The 18691-nt window shown below is 48.6% G+C and overlaps 3 protein-coding genes across 4 annotated transcripts; all 3 read left to right on the top strand.

Annotated features, from left to right (window-relative positions):
• The first annotated feature begins 1920 nt into the window (after positions 1–1920).
• LOC117903296 lies at positions 1921–7590 on the top strand. Its single transcript, XM_034815225.1, has 8 exons — positions 1921–2323; positions 3527–3620; positions 3699–3802; positions 6303–6413; positions 6497–6731; positions 6793–6913; positions 6996–7112; positions 7165–7590. The coding sequence occupies exons 1-8, from the start codon at positions 2237–2239 to the stop codon at positions 7457–7459; spliced, it is 1164 nt and encodes a 387-aa protein (XP_034671116.1). The 5' UTR covers positions 1921–2236; the 3' UTR covers positions 7460–7590.
• Positions 7591–7966: 376 nt separating this feature from the next.
• LOC117895749 (histone H1-II-like) lies at positions 7967–8534 on the top strand. Its single transcript, XM_034803623.1, has 2 exons — positions 7967–8210; positions 8280–8534. The coding sequence occupies exons 1-2, from the start codon at positions 8076–8078 to the stop codon at positions 8532–8534; spliced, it is 390 nt and encodes a 129-aa protein (XP_034659514.1). The 5' UTR covers positions 7967–8075.
• A 507-nt stretch (positions 8535–9041) lies between these two features.
• On the top strand, positions 9042–17213 carry LOC117903290 (receptor-mediated endocytosis protein 6 homolog). 2 transcript variants are annotated; one of them, XM_034815218.1, is made up of 7 exons: positions 9042–9199; positions 9256–9488; positions 11185–11347; positions 11413–15548; positions 15607–16458; positions 16523–16619; positions 16681–17213. In XM_034815218.1, exons 3-7 carry the CDS (start codon positions 11201–11203, stop codon positions 16819–16821), a joined length of 5373 nt encoding a protein of 1790 aa, XP_034671109.1. In that variant the 5' UTR covers positions 9042–9199; positions 9256–9488; positions 11185–11200; the 3' UTR covers positions 16822–17213. The 2 variants fall into 2 exon arrangements, with proteins under 2 accessions (XP_034671109.1, XP_034671111.1); XM_034815220.1 differs by lacking the exon at positions 9042–9199 and having other exon boundaries at positions 9487–9492; positions 11188–11347.
• Positions 17214–18691: the final 1478 nt, after the last annotated feature.

Raw genomic sequence — 18691 nt, 5'->3', positions numbered from 1 at the left:
ACATGCTCTCTGCGCTTGCGAGTGACAGAGAGAGGAGAGTGTGTGTGTAAAAGCAACTGTAAAATGTCATTTTCTGGTAACCACCGTTTGACAGTCGACGCACCGCACCGCAACGCTGCTTCGGCTACTCTCTTCCACTCTCTCAGCCACTCTCACTCTCTTTGGCGCCGACGCGACGTTTGGCCAGCTAGCGGTTGTTTTTGTTGTTTCTGTTGTTTTGTTTTAACTTTTGTTTTCATTATCATTGAAATGCGGCGCATATTTTTCTAGCCGCGAGCCAAATAAAAATCGTAACGAAAGTTCAGACCACAAATTCAATAATGAAAGCGACTTCTTATGGCCTCATCCTCATCGATCCGCTCCAAAGATGAGCGACAAGCCAACGCACCGACGACTGTATTCTGCTTCGATCATTGAGAGCAAATTGCAGTTGAGAAATTGTCACATGTGTACATACATACATATGTACATATGTATATCCCCTGCGTACCCAATCCCTTTAATCCCGCATTCTCACTTATATAATATTTGGATTGTTTGTGATTTACTTTTGAATGTTTTTTTCAGTTTTTGTTTTGTGTGAAATTAATAAACATTTAATTGTGATGCTAATAGGGGGCAACACTGAGAAAGTTGCGCTGCTGCATTATTATCATGAATTATCATTATCGCGTCATCATCATCATCGTCAGGAAAGCTCTCTATACATATGTATAGTAAAAACAAGCAAATAAACAAAACAAAAACAAAAACAAAACAAACAAATAATTATAGCACAAAATATACTTCAAATGCATCTCATTTTTATTTTCTCTATGGAAACATATCTGATTGAATTGTAATTGTAATTTATTCGCGTTTCATTTTTTGCTGTGAAAATTGTAAAACATGCCCCGAAAACTAATCAATAATTTGAGATCTTCCTGGGAAGTTTACCCATCAATTAAATATGAAACTCTCACGCTTTTCAGGCAAAGTATGGAAACTTACCATAGCATCGCAGAGGGGAGGGCTTACCATGGGGGGGAGGCATGACTTTGACACTGGGGAATGCGGTTGACGTTCATGCAAAAATCGAACCCATTTAAATGAGACAAAGCACGAAAATAAGACAAGAAAAAAAGAAATGTGGTAGCAGTGAAAATAAATGTAATAAAACGAGAGTTTATGTATGCTATTCATGGTCATGGGGGGTACGAGTATTACGTATACGTATCCACAAAAGCAAAGGGCTCAAAGGGCTACCTATGTACATATGTACATATCAGAATGACATTCCGGCATTCAATTGCAAAGCCTATTAGCCCTCTAATTGACTTAAGAGAGCGGCAGGTACTACGTACAAGTCTACGATAAGTAGAACCCGAGCGCATAATCCACTCTTTGAAGACAGCTAACGTGGAATAGCAGTGACATTAAGTACAGATCCTTTTGCCTGCTCATTTTGATCGATCCCAACAGAGTGGCAACAGAGATCAAAGCTGATTGCCCTCCACCTATTAAGCCACTGCTCCTCGTATAATTCTTCGCACACCTTTTTGTTGAAAGCAGCTAAAAGGAGAGCGAACGCTCAGCTGGGCGGTGGGTGGTGCGTGCCAACGCTGACGTCAGCGCGCTGCTTCTCTGCTGCTTTTGGCCAGCAACAGCTACAGCAGAGCAGTCGCAGCAGCAGTCTGTTTGTGTGTCTCGTCATCGTTGTTGCCGCGTCATCAGAGTCAGTCGGTTGGATTGATATTGTCAAGAGTAAGTGCTTCGGCCGCAGCGCCGACGCTCAACGCTCGACGCCTTCGTCTGCTGCTGCTGCCTGCTGCCTGCTGCTGCTGCTGTTGCTGCTGCTATCGGTAATGCTTGGCCCACCCGGCCTGGGACAACGGCGCCAAAACAAACCAAAATCAGTTTGAATTCTGCCTTCAAGCGCTTTAGAACAAAGCCCAAGCTGGCCCAATCCGCATAGAGTCCACACACAGATTAGCCTCAGAATCTCCACATTCGCTGTGCAATTAATCAAAGAACACAGCCGCTCGTTATATCTGAAATAGTTCATTTTGTTGTTTGCTTTTTTTTTGAGTGTAAATTTTATTGTTTTTCTTTTGTGATACGCGAAAACGTACCCGGGATACCCACAACTCAACCCAAATCAATACCAAGCAGCGGCGATAACATTTTCAGAGGCAAACAAACCAAAGAATTGTAATCAAGACTCGCGGTCGCTGCTCCACTTGCTCCAATCAGTGCAATGTCCTCCGGAAAGATTCTACCACGTCGCCAGGCGGTGCCCGTGCTCTACACACGCGGCACCCACTATGAGGTTGGCTTCGATATGGTAAGTTTCGTGACCTTTTGCGAGGGGCAAGTCCCTACCCACCACAAGTCCCTACTCCACGTTGGTCACGCCAACAGAATTTTAAATGGCAATTCCTTGTGGCTTTTATTGGCTTTTAATGAGTTCTAATCTAGTTTATTGTGTCGCAAAGAAGACTTCATTTTGGTTATTATTGTACGATAAGTATGAGTATTAGTGGCATAAGTAGAGCATATTGCACTTTGATTAATGGCTTAATGGCCGCACTCCAGCCATCCGTATACCCAGTCAAGATTGCTCTGACCTGCATGCAATAGTTGAGCAAGAGCCCATGTCTAAGATAAGATTTCTCCCATGTGCCATTTGTGCCTCTATCATTTGAGTGCTCAGCTAGGTGCAACATTTTATTGATATTTTCGCACCAGAAATTCCCCCATTTCATTTCTAAGCTACAGCCAGCGGAAAGTAAACAAAATAATATCCTGTTCGTGCTTTATATTTCATTTATAAAGTTTGAATCAAAAATTCAACCAGGATAAAGAGTTCGCAATATTTTTTTGGCTCAAGGACAGAGCAAAACCGCAACAGTCAACGAGTGCTAATAAAACTTTATCTGTCTGTTCTGTGGTTGGGTTATCTTTACTGCAGCTACTCGTACATGTATATGTATTTACATATTCCAGACAGCACAGACTAGAACAAAAACGACCTACATTCATGTCTCCGGGAGACATGCCTCAGTCACAGACATTTTCGCTTGCTTAATGCTAATGCAGATTCGTGATTTGCATTGTCGTGTGGCTCTCCTGGCCAGCAACCTTGCTGACTGTAAGCTGCGATCCCATTTGCATGGCATGGAGTTATCTGCGAAGTGGTCCGCATTCGTGTCCGTCTCTGTTGCCCACCCAAAAGGCAGAGACAATCTCCCCCAAGCTCCCCTCCCCCCATGCTCCAACCCCCCAACACCGACACCCATTCATTATTCATGTTCTTTCTTTTTTCATTTGTTTGTTTGTTTTCTTTACACTGCCGATCGATCGGTCGTGATCGATTATATTTTGCCTTTTTTCCCCTCTATTAAACACACAAAAACGGACTTGCAAATAAATCTCCATGGGGGGGGCGTGCCTTTATTTTGTTTTGTTACGAAATTAGAAAGCATTTAATCATTTAATTATAATGGAAATATACATATTTTTGTATGTACATTTAATTGCTTTACAGGGCCGCACGTTTGGCTCGATGATTAAGAACTTTTTGCTCTTATCGAAGACACTGATCGAGACCTACTTGCCCCTCTATCAGACCCCAAAAGGCAGTAAGTACACTCATTCGTATGCCAAATACCAAATATGTGATCGAGTGGCTGATCGAATGGTGATTTGATTCATTTCAGAGCAAATCTATAACGAGACCCTGGAGTCGGTGAAGGATAGTTTCCCCCAGTATATACGAGAGCTGGAGGGCGTTGCCGATGGTGCGGAGGTGGAATTCCATAAGGTAAGACAGAAATAACCCCAATCCAATTAGTCAGGGTTGTGTGTGTGGGTAGGGGCAGGGGGCAGGGGGTAACTAATTAGCACTCAAACTGTAAAATTGTAAACGACCAGCGACCAGCGACCAACGACCAATGACCAGCATTGGCATTATCTATCAAAGTAGCTAGTAGCTGCACAATTAAATGCTCATTAAAACGAATACAATTGTCGGGTGGTGTCTTGGCTTTTGGCTTAAATATTGTAATTTAACGCTAATAATCCGCACTGCAAGGCTGCCCAAGTGTGGGAGAGGTTCTAACGGTAAAGCTAAGGCCCCCACCAAGAACCTAAACTCCAAGTCAAAGTCGCCGCTGCGCTGTTGGTCGTGCAATCGAATAATCTCTGTGGGACATTGCGTGTCTGCTAAGGGGGGAGGGGTATCCAATGACAACAACACCCGAGTGCAGTCTCTGCCGCTCTGTACAGTGTTAATTGGCTAAAAGGGCATCCGCTGACACACCTGCCATACCTTTATATTGTTAGCAACTCGAACAATGCAATTAGCCGATGTTTAGTTTAGTTTAAGCCTCTAATTGTATTGTAATCAATGCGGATTCACCCGCCACGTGCAGTTCAACAATGGCAAATGGCTTCTGCTTCATTTAATTGCTTGGCTTGGGGAATCTTTTACACTTAGCTGGCGTTCACTGTGCACAAACAGCACCGTTCGCCGCGTTCATAGTGCCGCGTGCCGCATGCCGCATGCAGAGTGTCATAGACATTGAACTAGTTCCGATTTGTGGCCTCCATCTGCTGCTGCGTTTGCGATTGATAGACAGGCTATCTTCATACCCTGCCGCGAGTGGGTTATGCACTCTAAAACTTCCACGAAATGCAAACTATATTTACACTATGTATATCTACGCAGCCTGCCATATGTACAAAAAAATAAACAAACAATAACAACTAACTTGTTTCTTAATTTATGCACTTATAAAACTGATAATTATTAATTTATAGTCTAGAGATTTACGCGCAACTAGAACTATTTTTAATCAGGTTTCTGGTGAAGTAATTGGGTCGAAATTACGACTATTTCAATCCATGATGAAATTACATACATACAAAAGCTGCTGGATTCTCTCTCTTGTGGTTGTTATTATCGAGAAGGTTGCTGTTGTATTCACAGTTGTAGGTGAAAGATAAGCCCCGACAAGAGAATGCGCGTTGATGCGTTGAGAGCCATGATGTGCTTTGAGCTTTGAGCTTTCTGCTCACTGGCTGATCACAGCTGCATGCAAAATGCAGCCACCCGCACACACATATGTACATGCATACATACAATATGTACATGAAAGCTCCATGTGCAGCCAAAGCATCGTATTAAAGCAGCTTAATGGGAGTACATACGAGAGTGTATTTTTATTACATTTTTGTTGTCCTCATTATTTTTGCTTTTGTTTAGAAATTATCCCTGATAGGGCAAGGTATTTTTATGACTGATACTCGACGTGATTCGGTTCATATTGGTTTATTGTTCGCAGTTCCCATTAAAATTTTGCAGAATTATAAAAGTGATTGCTTGTCTCCCACATGGAAGTGCGTGGGTAGGGTATGATCAGCTGCGTTATGCTGCAGTCTAAGCTATTTAAACTCTCCTTCTTGGTTAAGCCAATTTGTGGGGCACGGCAGAGCCACACACAAGCGGCAAGCGAAGAGAAGCCTGCAGCAGTCGACACATCAGATTCGAACTTAACCCTTGTTTGGCTTCATTTGGCATGGCCAACATTTGACATTGGAATTGGGTATTGCGGATTGTGGATCGGGGGATTGGGCACAGCACACTCTCATTAGCATGGCAGCTTGGCAGCAAATGCAGAAGTGGCAGTGCAGTGCGCAGCTGTCTTGTGTCTCGATAATGTGTTATAATTTGTTTTATTTTTGTGCAGCATTCGTACAGCTTGTTGGGGGCCAATTAATTGCACGCAAAAATCGCGCTGACCCTGGCCGCAACTGTGAACATCTAAGCATCTATCCATCCAACCAGATGTACAGCAGCTCCATTGCGTTTAGCTGCTGTACAGTTGCAGTGCCGGGGGGATGTGGGGATGGGGCTGTGTTCGGGGCAACTACTGACACCGGGCCACAATTAATAATTCAAATTAGCAGCATTATGAGTGCATACAAATGTACATACATACATACATATGTACATAAGTGTGTATGTGTGGCCAGTCCGTTTCAATTGCAGTTTATTGTTAATTAGCATGGAATTGGATCGATAACAAGCTGCAGGTGTGGGGCTTTAAAACCTGAACCGTCCTTCATTGCCATGCCATCAGATAATTGAAATGAAAACCAGAAAGTAAGGCTAGCCGAAAAATCCTACATAGATTCTAGGTTATTATTTGTGGGACACAAACAGCTGTACCTCTGCCAGCAATAATTATAAATAAATTATAAATAACAATAGAAATTGTGACTTTAAAGTAGTAAACGGACTTCCTTCATTTATTTTGTAGCTGTTTCTGCTGCATTTGGATGACATCTTGCCACAGGCCTTGAAGTTACAGCCGCGCAGCAAGAACCAACCCACGGGCTGCTCCACAATTATTGTCAACCAAAAGAATTGCGTAGGTTACTCCTATCCCACTGCTATCTAGAATAACCCTCTCGAATATGGCATTAATATCGTCTATGTGCGTGTCCGCTATAGCGACTGTTGGGTCACACGGAGGATGCCCTCACGGAGGCACTCAATCATTATTATTTTGTTGTGGCGCACATCATCAGCGACAAGCCGCAGGGCAAATATAATGTCAAGGAGGAGCACTTTATGTCCCTCTGCTATGCGGGCCATCTGCCCGGCTATACCATGAACCAGAATCATCACGGACTGGTCTTCAGCATCAATACAATCAGTGCGGAGCTGTTGCGCAGTGGCAAGACACGTGCGTGCACTCCTACTCCTTCTAAATTATTTCCTAATCATCTTTTTGCTTTTTGCTTTAGCGAGACATTTTTTGACACGTGCTCTGCTGGCCACCAGCAATGTGGACGATGCCTTCAGGGTGCTCAGGGACGCCGGTGTGGGTGCAGCCGATGCCTGCTCCATTAACTTTACCTTCTTGGCGTGAGTATCCATGGATCAGTAGCCATGTTGCAGTCCACAGTCCACAGTCTACAGTCTATTGTTTCTCCTTGCGATTTTGCAGCGATCCGCGGCAGATGTTCTACAATGTGGAGATGGCGCCATCGCCAGAGCGTAAGAATGAGTCGCTCTTGAACATCAAGGAGATACCCTTGGGCGAGCATAACTTCCATGTGAATCAGTGAGTAAGACCAGCACCAGTTGGTACCCATTCTGATGCGATCCCCTTTCAGATTCGATCGCATACACCAGGACCAGGCCAACGCTCTGATGGTCGACTCCAGCGTATCGCGCATGCAGACCTTTGGCACCTACAAGCCGCCAATGAGCGAACAGGATGTCCGTCACATGCTGGGCGACGTCTCCGGCGGCGAGTATTGCGTGTGGCGGGAGAATGGCAGCTGTGATGAGGTGGTCAAGACCATTGCCGTTGGCATTTTCGATCTCAGCGCCAAGACCATGTCCCTCTACTCGGACAACCCCAGTGAGACGGAGCCTCACTGCAGGCTGCCGCTGCTCTTCAAGTAGCCCTCCAATCATTATTAAATGGCGGTTTTTAGTTTTACAATTACAAAACAACTTAAGTTGGTTCTGCTGGGCATTCAAGCCAATGAATAAAAAGCCTTTAAAAGGGCGACTGTAACACTGCGGCAAAAACATTCAACTGTGGCCTTATATATCGGATATATCCTCAGCACATAGCCGCAAAAACAAAAATCATATGAAAGTTCATACATTTTGCATTGCAAGTGCAAGTGCATAAAAGGCATAAAAGGTTTTCAAGGGGAGTCAAATGGCCAACGAGATGGGAACTCATGTTGAACCCCTCTTCGAGTGCATCTTCTAGCCAGACAAAAACCGGAGGATTTTTGTTTTTTTGTGCTGACATTTGTGTCAAAGCTGACTGTGAAAGTGAATCTCAGGAACAATTCCACAGAAACGAACAGCACTGGAGCACACAAAACTAACAGGAGCTAGGACATCAGTAGGCTCCGACTCCAAATATTGTCGACTTGTAGGCAAATGCCAAGCCTTAGTTCAGTTTATTTCTAGACCCCGAACGGGAAACATAGATTTTTTTTTAATTTTACCGAAATATAAGTTTCCAGAATTTTTTTTGAATTCAATTATTTTTTGCTTAAATATGTCGAACAGTGCCAGCGAGTCTAGTGGAGTGAGAGTGGGATGTGGGTTTCGTGTGCCCAATATAAGAAGATGGTTTGGCGCCGATCGCCGAGGAAGGCGTGTGCTGAGTTTGGCGTCGCAACGGTGGCGTGAGGTGAGTTCTCTTTGCGTCTTGGTTTACCGGTCAACTAGTGCAGCCGCCTGTCTCTTTTGCTGTCTACAGCCGGAGCTAGATACAATGGCAGGAGCTGGTTGCTCGAAGACACCCAGGAAGCGCGCCGCCTCTAAGCGCAAGCGTAAAGGCACACGTAGCAAGGCCAAGCCCAAGCGGGCCAAGTCGTCTTGCGCCAAACGCAGGCGACGCAAGTCTGCTGCCGCCAAGAAGTGCGTGCCTATGCCCAAGGCCAAGGCTAAGGCCAAGCGCTCTGCCAAAAAGCCTCAGCCGAAAAGAAAAGCTGCGAAGCGCAAGAACTGTTAATGTCCCGCGACCCGATGATGACCCGATGACTCGATGATGACCCAACGCTAGTGGCTGGACAATTCATTCTTTTCAAACAAAATTCGAAACTGTCAGAGCTGGCTTAAAACGCAACGTTTTGCTCTCGTCTTAATTTGTTAACAAAATTCTCGTTTGCTGGAACAATAATAAAACTTATGGGCTTTGCAATGGTAGCACTATTTGCAGATCCTTTGAATTTCTAGCGTAACTTTTTATAGAGAGCATTCCATAAATATGTTGTTAGTATGTAGAAAACTTGTACTTAGCGTGTAGTTACCAGATTTTTGTCGAGCTTGAAACCTTGTTTTATAAATAATTCAATAAAGGAAGTCCTTTCTGTAGAAAATGTATTCATTGAAGGGATAAAATTGTAGTTTTAGGGCCTTTGAGAATGTAAAATTAAAAAAAAATATTTGCATCGGTACATTTACGGTTTATTTAGAAAATGAAACAGTATATTTATGAGGGTCAAACGGTATATTTGATCAATAAAACCGCGGCCACACTGTACTCAAGTCCAAAGCCAAAAAAAACATTAATTGTTTGTGTTTTTATTCGCCTAAGCCAAACTGGTGTTAATTAAAGTGAAACAACAATTCAAGTCGAACGTGGAAAAGCCATCAAATCTCCAATTGCTAGCTAAAGTATGTTGTGTGAAATCTTCTCGTTTCCTCCATTACCTCCTGTTTCTGTTTTCTAGACCGAGCAACATGTTGCCAGACAAACCAAATTATGAGGCGAGAAAATGGACGTAATCATTTAAACAAAAGGCGTGCGTGTGGAAATCGCAATCCCAGGCGTCCATATCCAAGCAATACGCTAAACGGTGGCTACCCGCTAGTCTGCCGCCCTCCCCACGCAAGCAGGCACTCGCGCTGCCGCAGGCGCACACATAGGACAAGCAGACGACAGACAGCAGCCCCCACCCGAAACGTAAGTCCTGCAGCAACAGCAGCCAGCCGCTGAGGAAGTCCGCGCATTCCACACACCCTTGGGGATGCGCACCTATGGCCAATTCACAGGCTCTTTCCACTCCGTTCGTACATCATGGCACACAAACTACTTAAATTATTAATGCTCACACACACACATGCACACGCACAGCAGTGAGGGAGCGCGAGAGTCCACCCCCCATTTCAGCTTTGGCGACACATTGAAACGCCTCCCACTGCTGCAATGTGAGAGCCCCCGCACAAATTAGGTTTTGTTTCACTTTTGACTTTGATGTGTTTGTGTGTGTTTGCTGCGGCTGCTTCTGCTTCTGCTGGCTGCATCAACGACAGGGGGGAGCATTACATTATGGTTGTGGCATGCATGTACATACAACGCTTATAGAATCCCAGTCACCAACTGAACCGCACTACCCGTATCGGGCACTTCGTCGTATGACATGACCCACCATTGTTTATCTAAAACGCCTTCTAAGACTTTCGCCCAGTTAACGATAAGATAAAAACAATTTCCCATTTCCCATACAACAAAGCAAAAGTCGTGAGCAGAACCACTCAAGGACAGCTATCCTGGTCGTCCCGAACAACGCTTCCATACTGCCGCTGGCAATCCTGGCCTTGAGCTCTCCAGCCGAGTGGTTGGATCATTAAATCATAGGCGGCTTAGCTCCATAAACCCTTGGGTAGAAAGTAAGCAGATCATGATCGATCCATGGGCCATGGCCTGGCTGGCACACCACACCCCCATGGCTCATTCACGAGTAACAAATAGTGGCCGTAATTGATGCGCAAATATTTGTGACTCCATCTCCAGGCATGACAATGGAAAGCGACGGGTCGTTATCATCTGTCTGGGTACGGCCTGGCAGGGCATGCCAGGCCAGAGAATCTATCTGGCCTTGATCAAGGCCTAATCTGTAGCTGTAACTGTAGCTGAAGCGGAGATTGGCAAGCGTTTGGCATTGTTCATGTAACCACAAAATCCATAAGTGCTACATATACACACATGCATATACACATATGCATACACTCGCAGAGAGACTTCATTTCTCGCTCCCACTTCCATTGATTAGCTAGATCTCTCTCTCTCTCTCTCGCAATCAATTAGAGATGTGCGCGTGACTGAACGATCATTAGAGCAGAACAGAGAGATGCTTATGGCTCCATCAAATATAACGCTCTAAGAGTGGCATAACAGCAACTGTGATTTTAACTGTTAATCATTCCATTCCATTCCATTTTCTTAAAACCGAAACAAATGGCATGAGAAATGCCAGACGACCGTTCCACACGTTGCAATGAACAATGAATAATGCAAAGCCATTTAAATCACGGAAATGCGCATTACGTACGGGCAAGTGACGGGCCGGACACCGAACGACAGAGCGTGGGGTAGCCGGTAATGGGTATTGGGAATGTGGGCGGAACGGAACAAAATTTGATGATAAATTGTTGCAAATCGAATCAAAATTACATTTAAGCTGCAAGTTCAGTACAAAATCATTGTATTTCCGACGAAATTGGTTGATTTGGATTTGAATTGGAAATTGAATTTCCATTAAAAGTGTTTCCAAAGCAGTGGGGAGACCTTCAAGCGAATGTGCCTAAGGAGAATGCTTAATTTATTTCGTTGTATTTTGTCTAATTTCAATGCTCATTAATGCCAATCCATCTTGCAGAAGCTCTTCATCCATTATGGAGCCCACTGCAGCGGGGAATCTGCTGGAGATCATGGACCTGGCGCGCACCCTACGCCAGGAGCAGCTCTTCATCCAGCAAGAGCAGACGACCTTTGGCCAGCTGACGGGCGCTCTAGAGACCAATGCCGGCACCATAACAAAGGTAAATATTAGCCCTCAAAAATTACACAAATATTTGTATTTCTCATGTTCTCTTTTTGGTTGCAGTTGGCCTTTGTGTGTGCCCAGCAGAGGCAGATACTGAACGAGCTGCTGCTGGCCCGGAACGACCATGATCCTCTGCTGAGCTGCAGACGAGCGAGCGCCTATGACAGTGCACAGTTTATGGACGCCAAGCAGGTGCTGCCCTATGAGCACGCCCTCGCCTACGAGGATCTCTTCAATTATCTCTATAATACGCCATACTTGTTGGCTCTGTCGCTGGCCACCGCGGATCGGCTGTCGCTGCTGTCGAGCGGCCAATTGGGGCAGATAATCAATACGATAGCGACGGGCCTGTACGGGAATGCCATCAACACGAAGGATGTGGAACTGCTGCTGAAGCTGCTGCGTGAACTGATTGAGATTCAGCTGCTGGGCAGCGAGCAGCCCCGCCGTCTGCTCCGCACCAACAGCAGCTCCTTTGCCCGCCTCTATCAGCGGCTGGTGGAGAGTCTCTTTTCGGCCAGAATATTTCTCACTGCCGCCCTGCATGCGCCCCTGATGGGAGTCCTCAGCGAGCACGACATCTGGCTGGACCTCGATCCACACAAGCTGATGCAGAGCTTTAGCCAGAAGGAGCGCGAAAGGCGCTTCGGACCGGCGAGCCAAGAGGGCACAGCGACAGGGGACGGGCACAGCGAGGAGTATCAGCGGAATGTGGCACGCTTCCATGCAGAGACGCTCGGCAAGCTGCACACCCACGCCCAGGTGTTTGTGAAGAGTCTACAGCAGAGCTGGGCTCTGTTTCCCAGCTCCCTGCGCTGGCTGCTGCAAACGCTCAGCCAGCAGCTGCGTCAAACGCATCGCCACGAGGAGCAGGAGATCCGGCAGCTGCTCACGGATCTCGTATTCACGCACTTCATCTCCCCGGCCATCGTCAGCGCCGATCTGGTGGGCATCATCGATGTGAATGTCAGCGAGCGGATGCGTCACAATCTCAATCAGATTGTCCAGCTGCTGCAGCGGCTGGCGCTCAACGACGAGGGCAGCGAGCTGGTCCAGCTCATGGAGCTTCTCATGCTCGGCGAAACGGGTGAGGATGTGGTGGCCATACTGCCACAGCAAACGGACTTTGAGCGCTCCCAGCTGGCCATCAATCAGCGAGAACTCGCGCAGTTTGTCGAGTTCTTTCGACTGTTGACGTCGCGCGATGAATACGATGTCTCGGCGGAGGAGAGGCTGCGCTTGCAGCGCATCTTGGACAGGATACCCAAGCAGCAGCAGCAGCCGACCCAGTCGGAAGTGTCTGACAGTCCGGAGAAGCAGCAGAACGCCAGCAGCAGCAGCAGCAACAAGAAGAGCAGCAACAACAAAAGTCTAATGCGCTTGGGCAAGGCCAAAAAGAAGCTGGCCAACAGCATGAGCTTCAGCAATAGCAACAGCAACAGCAACAAAAGTGTGCCGCCCGTCGAGCCGGTGCCACTGGCCAATGGCCAGGCGAATGGCTCCAATGTCTCCGCTGCCTCGAATGGAGATGTCGAGCAGTGCTCCAGCCACAGCGGCAGCAATACGAGTCTTAGTTCCTGCGGTGCTCCAGTGGCTGCCATCGCTGCTGCCGTTGCACCTGCACCTGCACCTGCCCTTGCCCCTGCCCCTGCCCTTGCTGGTACAAACGATCAGCAGTGTGGCCACCCGGATGAGCCTGTGCTCATGTTCAGCATCTATAATGCCTCAGCGAAGAGCAAGCTGAAGCCGCTCACCGAGGAGGAGGTGCTCAAGATGAATTGCATTGGGCAGGATGGCAGCAATCTGCTGCCCGCTGTGGCATGCGGCACCGCTGGCGTGGTGGCACCCTCCTCGAACAACGACGATGTGAGCAGCCTGGAGGCAATGCGACGGCCGCAGGATGATGCCTCCATTGGCAATTCGGATAACCTGGAGGCGATCAGTGAGGCGGCGCATTCGGTGGCCAGTTCGCTGGATCTCGAGGAGCAGCAGGAGCGCGATGTACACGAGAACGAGGACAATCTCTCGGACATGGTGTCGGCGAATGTCTCCGGCCGGGGCACACCGAACATCAGTGGCCGGGACACGCCCTCGTCCCAAGTGACGGACGGCGATGGCGGTGGCGGTGACATGGCCCACCATCATGGCCATCATGTGCGTGCCGCCAATCCGCAAATGCAGAAGATGCTCCTCTCCAAGGCACGCTCCGACATCGAGGATAAGTTCTGCAAGTTTGAGCTGAAGAAGTTCGAGGGCGACGAGAATGTGAGCATCATTTCGGACACCTGGTCGACGGATGTGCTGGCCAGCGACTCGGAGAACACGCTCGATGCCACGGGCAGCGAACGGGGTGGCGAACGCGGAGACCGAGATCGCGATCGTAACTTCTCCACGCCGCTCATCCCCTCCGCTGTCGTCCTGCCGGGTGACAATAATTTCGTGGTGGAGGCTCTGGCCCGTGCGGGCGCTGGCGTCATCTCGGGACCCCACATGGATGCCTCCGATCAGCGCTCGGAGAGCAACTGGAGCACCGATGTGCTGGCCAGCGACTCGGAGAAGTTGGCCGAAATCGACACGGACGACAATGCCAGCATCACGGCCAAATCGGACATTGCCGTCAATCTGCAGGGGGAACGGGGCGTCGGCGTGCCAGAGGCCCCTGGCGGTGGCTTAGGCGTCGATGACGATGAGGATGAGGACGAGCAGACGCCGGGCAGCAGTGGCGATGGGGAGCCAGATCCGGATAGGGAACGGCTGCGCAATGGCAGCGAACGCAGCCAGGAGGATTCGGCGTTCTTTGATGCTGTGAATTCGTACGAGGATGCCCATCATTTGTATCACGGCGCCTCCTCGCTGGCCCGCAGCTCGGTGCGGACCAGCTACCATGTGCTGGGCGGGGAGAGCAGCTTCCAGCAGCAGTACAAGTGCAGCGGTGCCGAGGGCATTGGCCGGAAGACGACACCGCTGATGGGCACCTCGTGCATGCGTCGCCAGACCTCCGCGGAGAGCAGCATCAGCAATCAGAGTCTCAATCTGGAAGAGCCGCCACCGCCGCCACGGGCATTGGCCAAGCATCATCATCATCGCGAGCGAGAGAGGGAACGAGAGCGCGAGCGGGAGCGGGATCATCGTGAGCATCATCACAAGACGTCGGGCTTGAAGAAGAAAAAACAGCAGCAGGAGCAGCAGCATCGAGATCTCATCGATTTCAGTGACTGCAGCGAGGACAAGGATGAGGAGGAGCAACCGCCAGGTCTCGTCCAACAGCTGCTGGACATGTTCAACCAGGAGGAACAGCAGCAGCAACAGCAGCAGCAGCAGTCGGGCTCATCCGTCGAGCATCGTCGCATCTCCATGGAGCAGCGTTCGCAGTGCATCGATGGGCGACGCAATGGCATACTGGCGGGCAGCATGCGACGCCATCAGAGCCTCAACTATGAGAACCATGAGATCATGCTCAATTCGATGCTGCCCAAAACGGACGATGACAAGCAGGAGCTGCTCCTGTGTGCCCAGACCCAGCAGCAGCTGCAACTGGAGGAGCGAGCGTCAGCGGCTGCCGCCGAGAGCAGCAGCAGAGCCGGAACGGGAGTGGGAGTGGGAGTGGTAGCAGCAGCCAGAGGCACATCCAAGCCACCGAGCAAGGCCACAGGCGCCATACCAAAGAGCATTAGCTTCGATGCCAGTGCGGATAAGGAGCAGCAGCCCTACCATCGGGATAGAGACAGGGAAAGGGAGCGGGACAGAGAACGAGACAGGGAACGAGACAGAGAGCGGGATAGGGACAGAGATCGAGATAGGGACCGCGACCGCGACCGCGACCGGGACCGGGACCGGGACAGAGATCGGGAACATCACAGTGCTGGCATTTTCAATAAGCTGAAGCAGGGCTTCTTCAAGCATCGCCGTGGCGCCTCGAGCAGCTCTAAGAGCAATGCCATTGCGGCCACCCCATCGAATCCCAATCCCACAGCAGAGCCGGGAGGATCGCGCAGTGTTAGCTTTGACCCCAGTGCCGCTGCCTGCGTTAGCTTTGGCACCCACTACTGTGATAGCAGCGAGGACATTCTGGCCAAGTACAGGCGCAAAGTGAGCAGCTCCAGCGAGGCAACCAATTCCGATTCAACGGGCAATGGGGCAGCCGCAGCTGCAGCAGCCACAGCTGCCGCGCACCTGTCTAAGCATGTGAATGGAGGGTAAGTGCACTGCGTCACTGCAATTTCCAATGAAATGTCATAGTTTTTCCATTGGCAGACAACTGCCAGGCGTGGCATTTGGCAGCGTGAAGCAGAAACTGCGCACGGTGCTGTCCAAGACGGATCTGCATAGCGGGGACTTTCGACAGACGACGCCGCTGCGACCGCTGGACGCCACCACGCCGCTGCAGATCTACTTGCAGATTCAGCTGGCGCAGTGCGTTAGCCTGCAGCGATTGCCGCAGATCTCGCACGTGGCCGAGGCGCTGCGCTGCCTCGAGCAGCTGGAGCGGCCGCAGCATGGCCAGCTGCTGGTGGAGCTGCAGCACGACCTGCAGCGCAGGCAGAGCTATCTGCAGTACCTGATGCGGCATCGCCAGCAGCTGCTGCTGCGCTCCGAGCAGCTCGAGCAGCTGGAGGTGCGACTGAGGAGTGAGGCGCGCAGCTGTCAGCGCTGCCTCATGCAATCGCTTGTGCGGCTCTATCTGGCCTGGGCCCGCCAGCAGGACAAGCTGGAGCAGTTCCAGACCGAATTTGGCCAGCTGAGGGCCAGCGACGAGCGGGCGGAGCTGGTCGATGAGTTTGTCGATGAGCTGCTGCAGCAGCTGATAACGGACGCCGATCTGCTGGACGACTGGCAGGTGGATGCCGCGAGGGAGGCCATTGAGCGCATGCTCTTGGATGTCATGTACCAGCAGGTGATGTTCCCCAACGAGGATGCCGATGTCTCGCGCGACACAGTCCTCTCGGCGCACATTGGCAAGCTGCAGCGGTTCGTGCATCCCGCCCATCCGGCCCTGTGCATTGCCCAGGAGTATCTGGGCGAGGCGCCCTGGACATTTGCCCAGCAGCAGCTCTGTCACATGGCCGCCTACAAGACGCCGCGCGAGAAGCTGCAGTGCATCATCAAGTGAGCAGATCCTTTCCTTTCATGAAACTATTTAATAATCGCTCCATTTTGCTATGACCATCAGCTGCATCTCCAGCATTATGAGCCTGCTGCGCATGTCCTGCGGTCGTGTGCCCGCTGCCGATGATCTGCTACCCGTGCTCATCTATGTGGTCATAATGGTGCGTACACAAAGCCTCCACCAGCAGGATCATAAGTAAATTATAATCATTTAAATTACAGGCAAATCCGCCCTACCTGCTGTCCACTGTGGAGTACATTAGCTGTTTTCTGGGCAGAAAGCTCGATGGCGAGAATGAGTTCTATTGGACGCTGTTCGGTTCGGTGGTGAAGTTCATCAAGACCATGGATTATCTGGACTAGCTCTTGGGCCAGAGCCAGAGCCAGTCTCCTTCTCCTGCTGCTACTTCGACACTTCCCATGAGATATTCTTAGTAAATATTTTGCATGCAGTGAATCCCTTTTGTTACCTTTCCCCCCCTCCAAAACTTTCTGCAGTTGTATAACTATTCTCTATGTTTGTTTATATGTATTAGATTGTATAATAATTTTTTTTTGTGTCAAAAATGCAACTGTTGAAATTGTAGTCTTTAAGTTCCATTGCGGCATACGAGGCATTATCCCACACTACTCCATATGCTCGTACACACACATACACACATACATACATTTATCTACATGTAAGACTCTGCTCGAAAGAGACAGAGAGAGAGCGAGCGAAACGTATCGGAAGATCTATCCAGCTAAATATTAAGTAAAAATCAATCTAAAAGGCCTCGCCTCAACCATGATACTATCACGAATATGATATATGGCATAATGCAGTTGTATATTCATTCTTATGGCATACCAACAATAACTCCAGAGGAGAGGAACTCCCCTTTCCTCTACCATACACAATATTGTACATAAATAAATATATTTATACGAGTATATCCCATATTTGCATACGGTTTAGCCTTTGTCTTAAGAAATGCAACTTCATATTCCTTATTGTGCAACACAAAATAATAAAAAAAAAAATAATAAAAAACGAGAAGGGACGTGTGAGACGCTTCTTACGCGTCACAACTTTTATACCCGCCACTCAGTACTACATCTGCAACTTAGCGGTTATTTGTCAAATTTTACATTTTTTCTTCATCTGTCATCTACATCAACAACACTACTCACGCCAACACGCTCCTTTAGCTCGCCACCCTCCCCTAGAAACACACACTGCAGAGTCAGGGCAGAGTCGCGGCAGAGGCAGCGGCAGAGACGTGTCAGGGGCAGAGGCCAATAAACTGAAGTATCTTTTGGGGGCTGCTTTTGTTCTCAAAAGTATAGCATACTTTCAGGCTGAAAAGTTCCCAATTTCAAAATAGCGTAGGACAGCCATATCCTGCAGTCCTTGTGGTCCTTGATGGACTCAAGCGATACAGGAGACTCGTACCTTCGCCAGGAGGCAAGCCATGTCCTGATCCGACAGGAAACAGCCGAGTTATAGCGTTGAAGGGAATTATATAGAAAAACAATATTCAAATGGCATTATCCTTAATGTCCTAGCACCCGAAGTGATCCGGGACATTTTCCCGATCCCGAGGAGGCGTGACATGTCCTTTTCGACAGGAAACAGCTGAGCTATAGCCTTGTAGAGATTAAAAGAAAAACAACGTGAAAATGGCATTATCCTTAATGTCCTTGCACCCGAACTGGTCGCAAAGGATCCAGGACATTGTGCCGATCACGAGGGGCGTGGCACATCCTGGACGGACTACAAATAAAGGAGAAAACAACAAAACAAATCTCTCCTGTTATTTTTGTCAAATTTTGACAGTCACCTCTTTGCACAGTGGCGCCCACGCGATGAAGACGGTCATTTCTGGAACTAAAATAACGTAGTTCGAGAATTGGCCGATCTGTGTTGGGACGCCACTGTGAACTTTTGAAATTGCTTCACTGAAATGGCCGAAAACTGGAAAATTTTCAGACCAAGTACCAGGCGAACAGAAGTCAGTAGAAGGTAACTGGTTTCCATGTTATTTCACTGTGTCAAAAGCTGGATGCTATTAAACCGCAATTAATTTTAGTTACTTGGCGACTGAAAAATAAATTGCGGTTTCATAGCATCCAGATTTTGGCACAGTGAAAAAACATGGAAACCAGTTACCTTCTGCTGACTTCTGTTCGCCTGGTACTTTGTCTGAAAATTTTCCTGTTTTCGGCCATTTCAGTGGACCAATTTCAAAAT

The sequence above is a fragment of the Drosophila subobscura genome, chromosome A (genome assembly GCF_008121235.1).
Source record: "Drosophila subobscura isolate 14011-0131.10 chromosome A, UCBerk_Dsub_1.0, whole genome shotgun sequence".
NCBI classification, from domain to species: Eukaryota; Metazoa; Arthropoda; class Insecta; order Diptera; family Drosophilidae; genus Drosophila; species Drosophila subobscura.
Note: the sequence above shows the minus strand (reverse complement) of the source record. Positions and strands in the feature narration are given on the sequence as shown.

Coding starts and splice junctions, on each gene's coding strand:
- LOC117903290 (XM_034815218.1), top strand. CDS start 11,201: ATGGAGCCCACTGCAGCGGGGAATCTGCTGGAGATCATGGACCTGGCG. Junction 15,549..15,606: donor TCTAAGCATGTGAATGGAGG/GTAAGTGCACTG, acceptor TTCCATTGGCAG/ACAACTGCCAGGCGTGGCAT. Junction 16,459..16,522: donor AAGCTGCAGTGCATCATCAA/GTGAGCAGATCC, acceptor TATGACCATCAG/CTGCATCTCCAGCATTATGA.
- LOC117895749 (XM_034803623.1), top strand. CDS start 8,076: ATGTCGAACAGTGCCAGCGAGTCTAGTGGAGTGAGAGTGGGATGTGGG. Junction 8,211..8,279: donor CGTCGCAACGGTGGCGTGAG/GTGAGTTCTCTT, acceptor TGCTGTCTACAG/CCGGAGCTAGATACAATGGC.
- LOC117903296 (XM_034815225.1), top strand. CDS start 2,237: ATGTCCTCCGGAAAGATTCTACCACGTCGCCAGGCGGTGCCCGTGCTC. Junction 2,324..3,526: donor ATGAGGTTGGCTTCGATATG/GTAAGTTTCGTG, acceptor ATTGCTTTACAG/GGCCGCACGTTTGGCTCGAT. Junction 6,414..6,496: donor TTGTCAACCAAAAGAATTGC/GTAGGTTACTCC, acceptor TGTCCGCTATAG/CGACTGTTGGGTCACACGGA.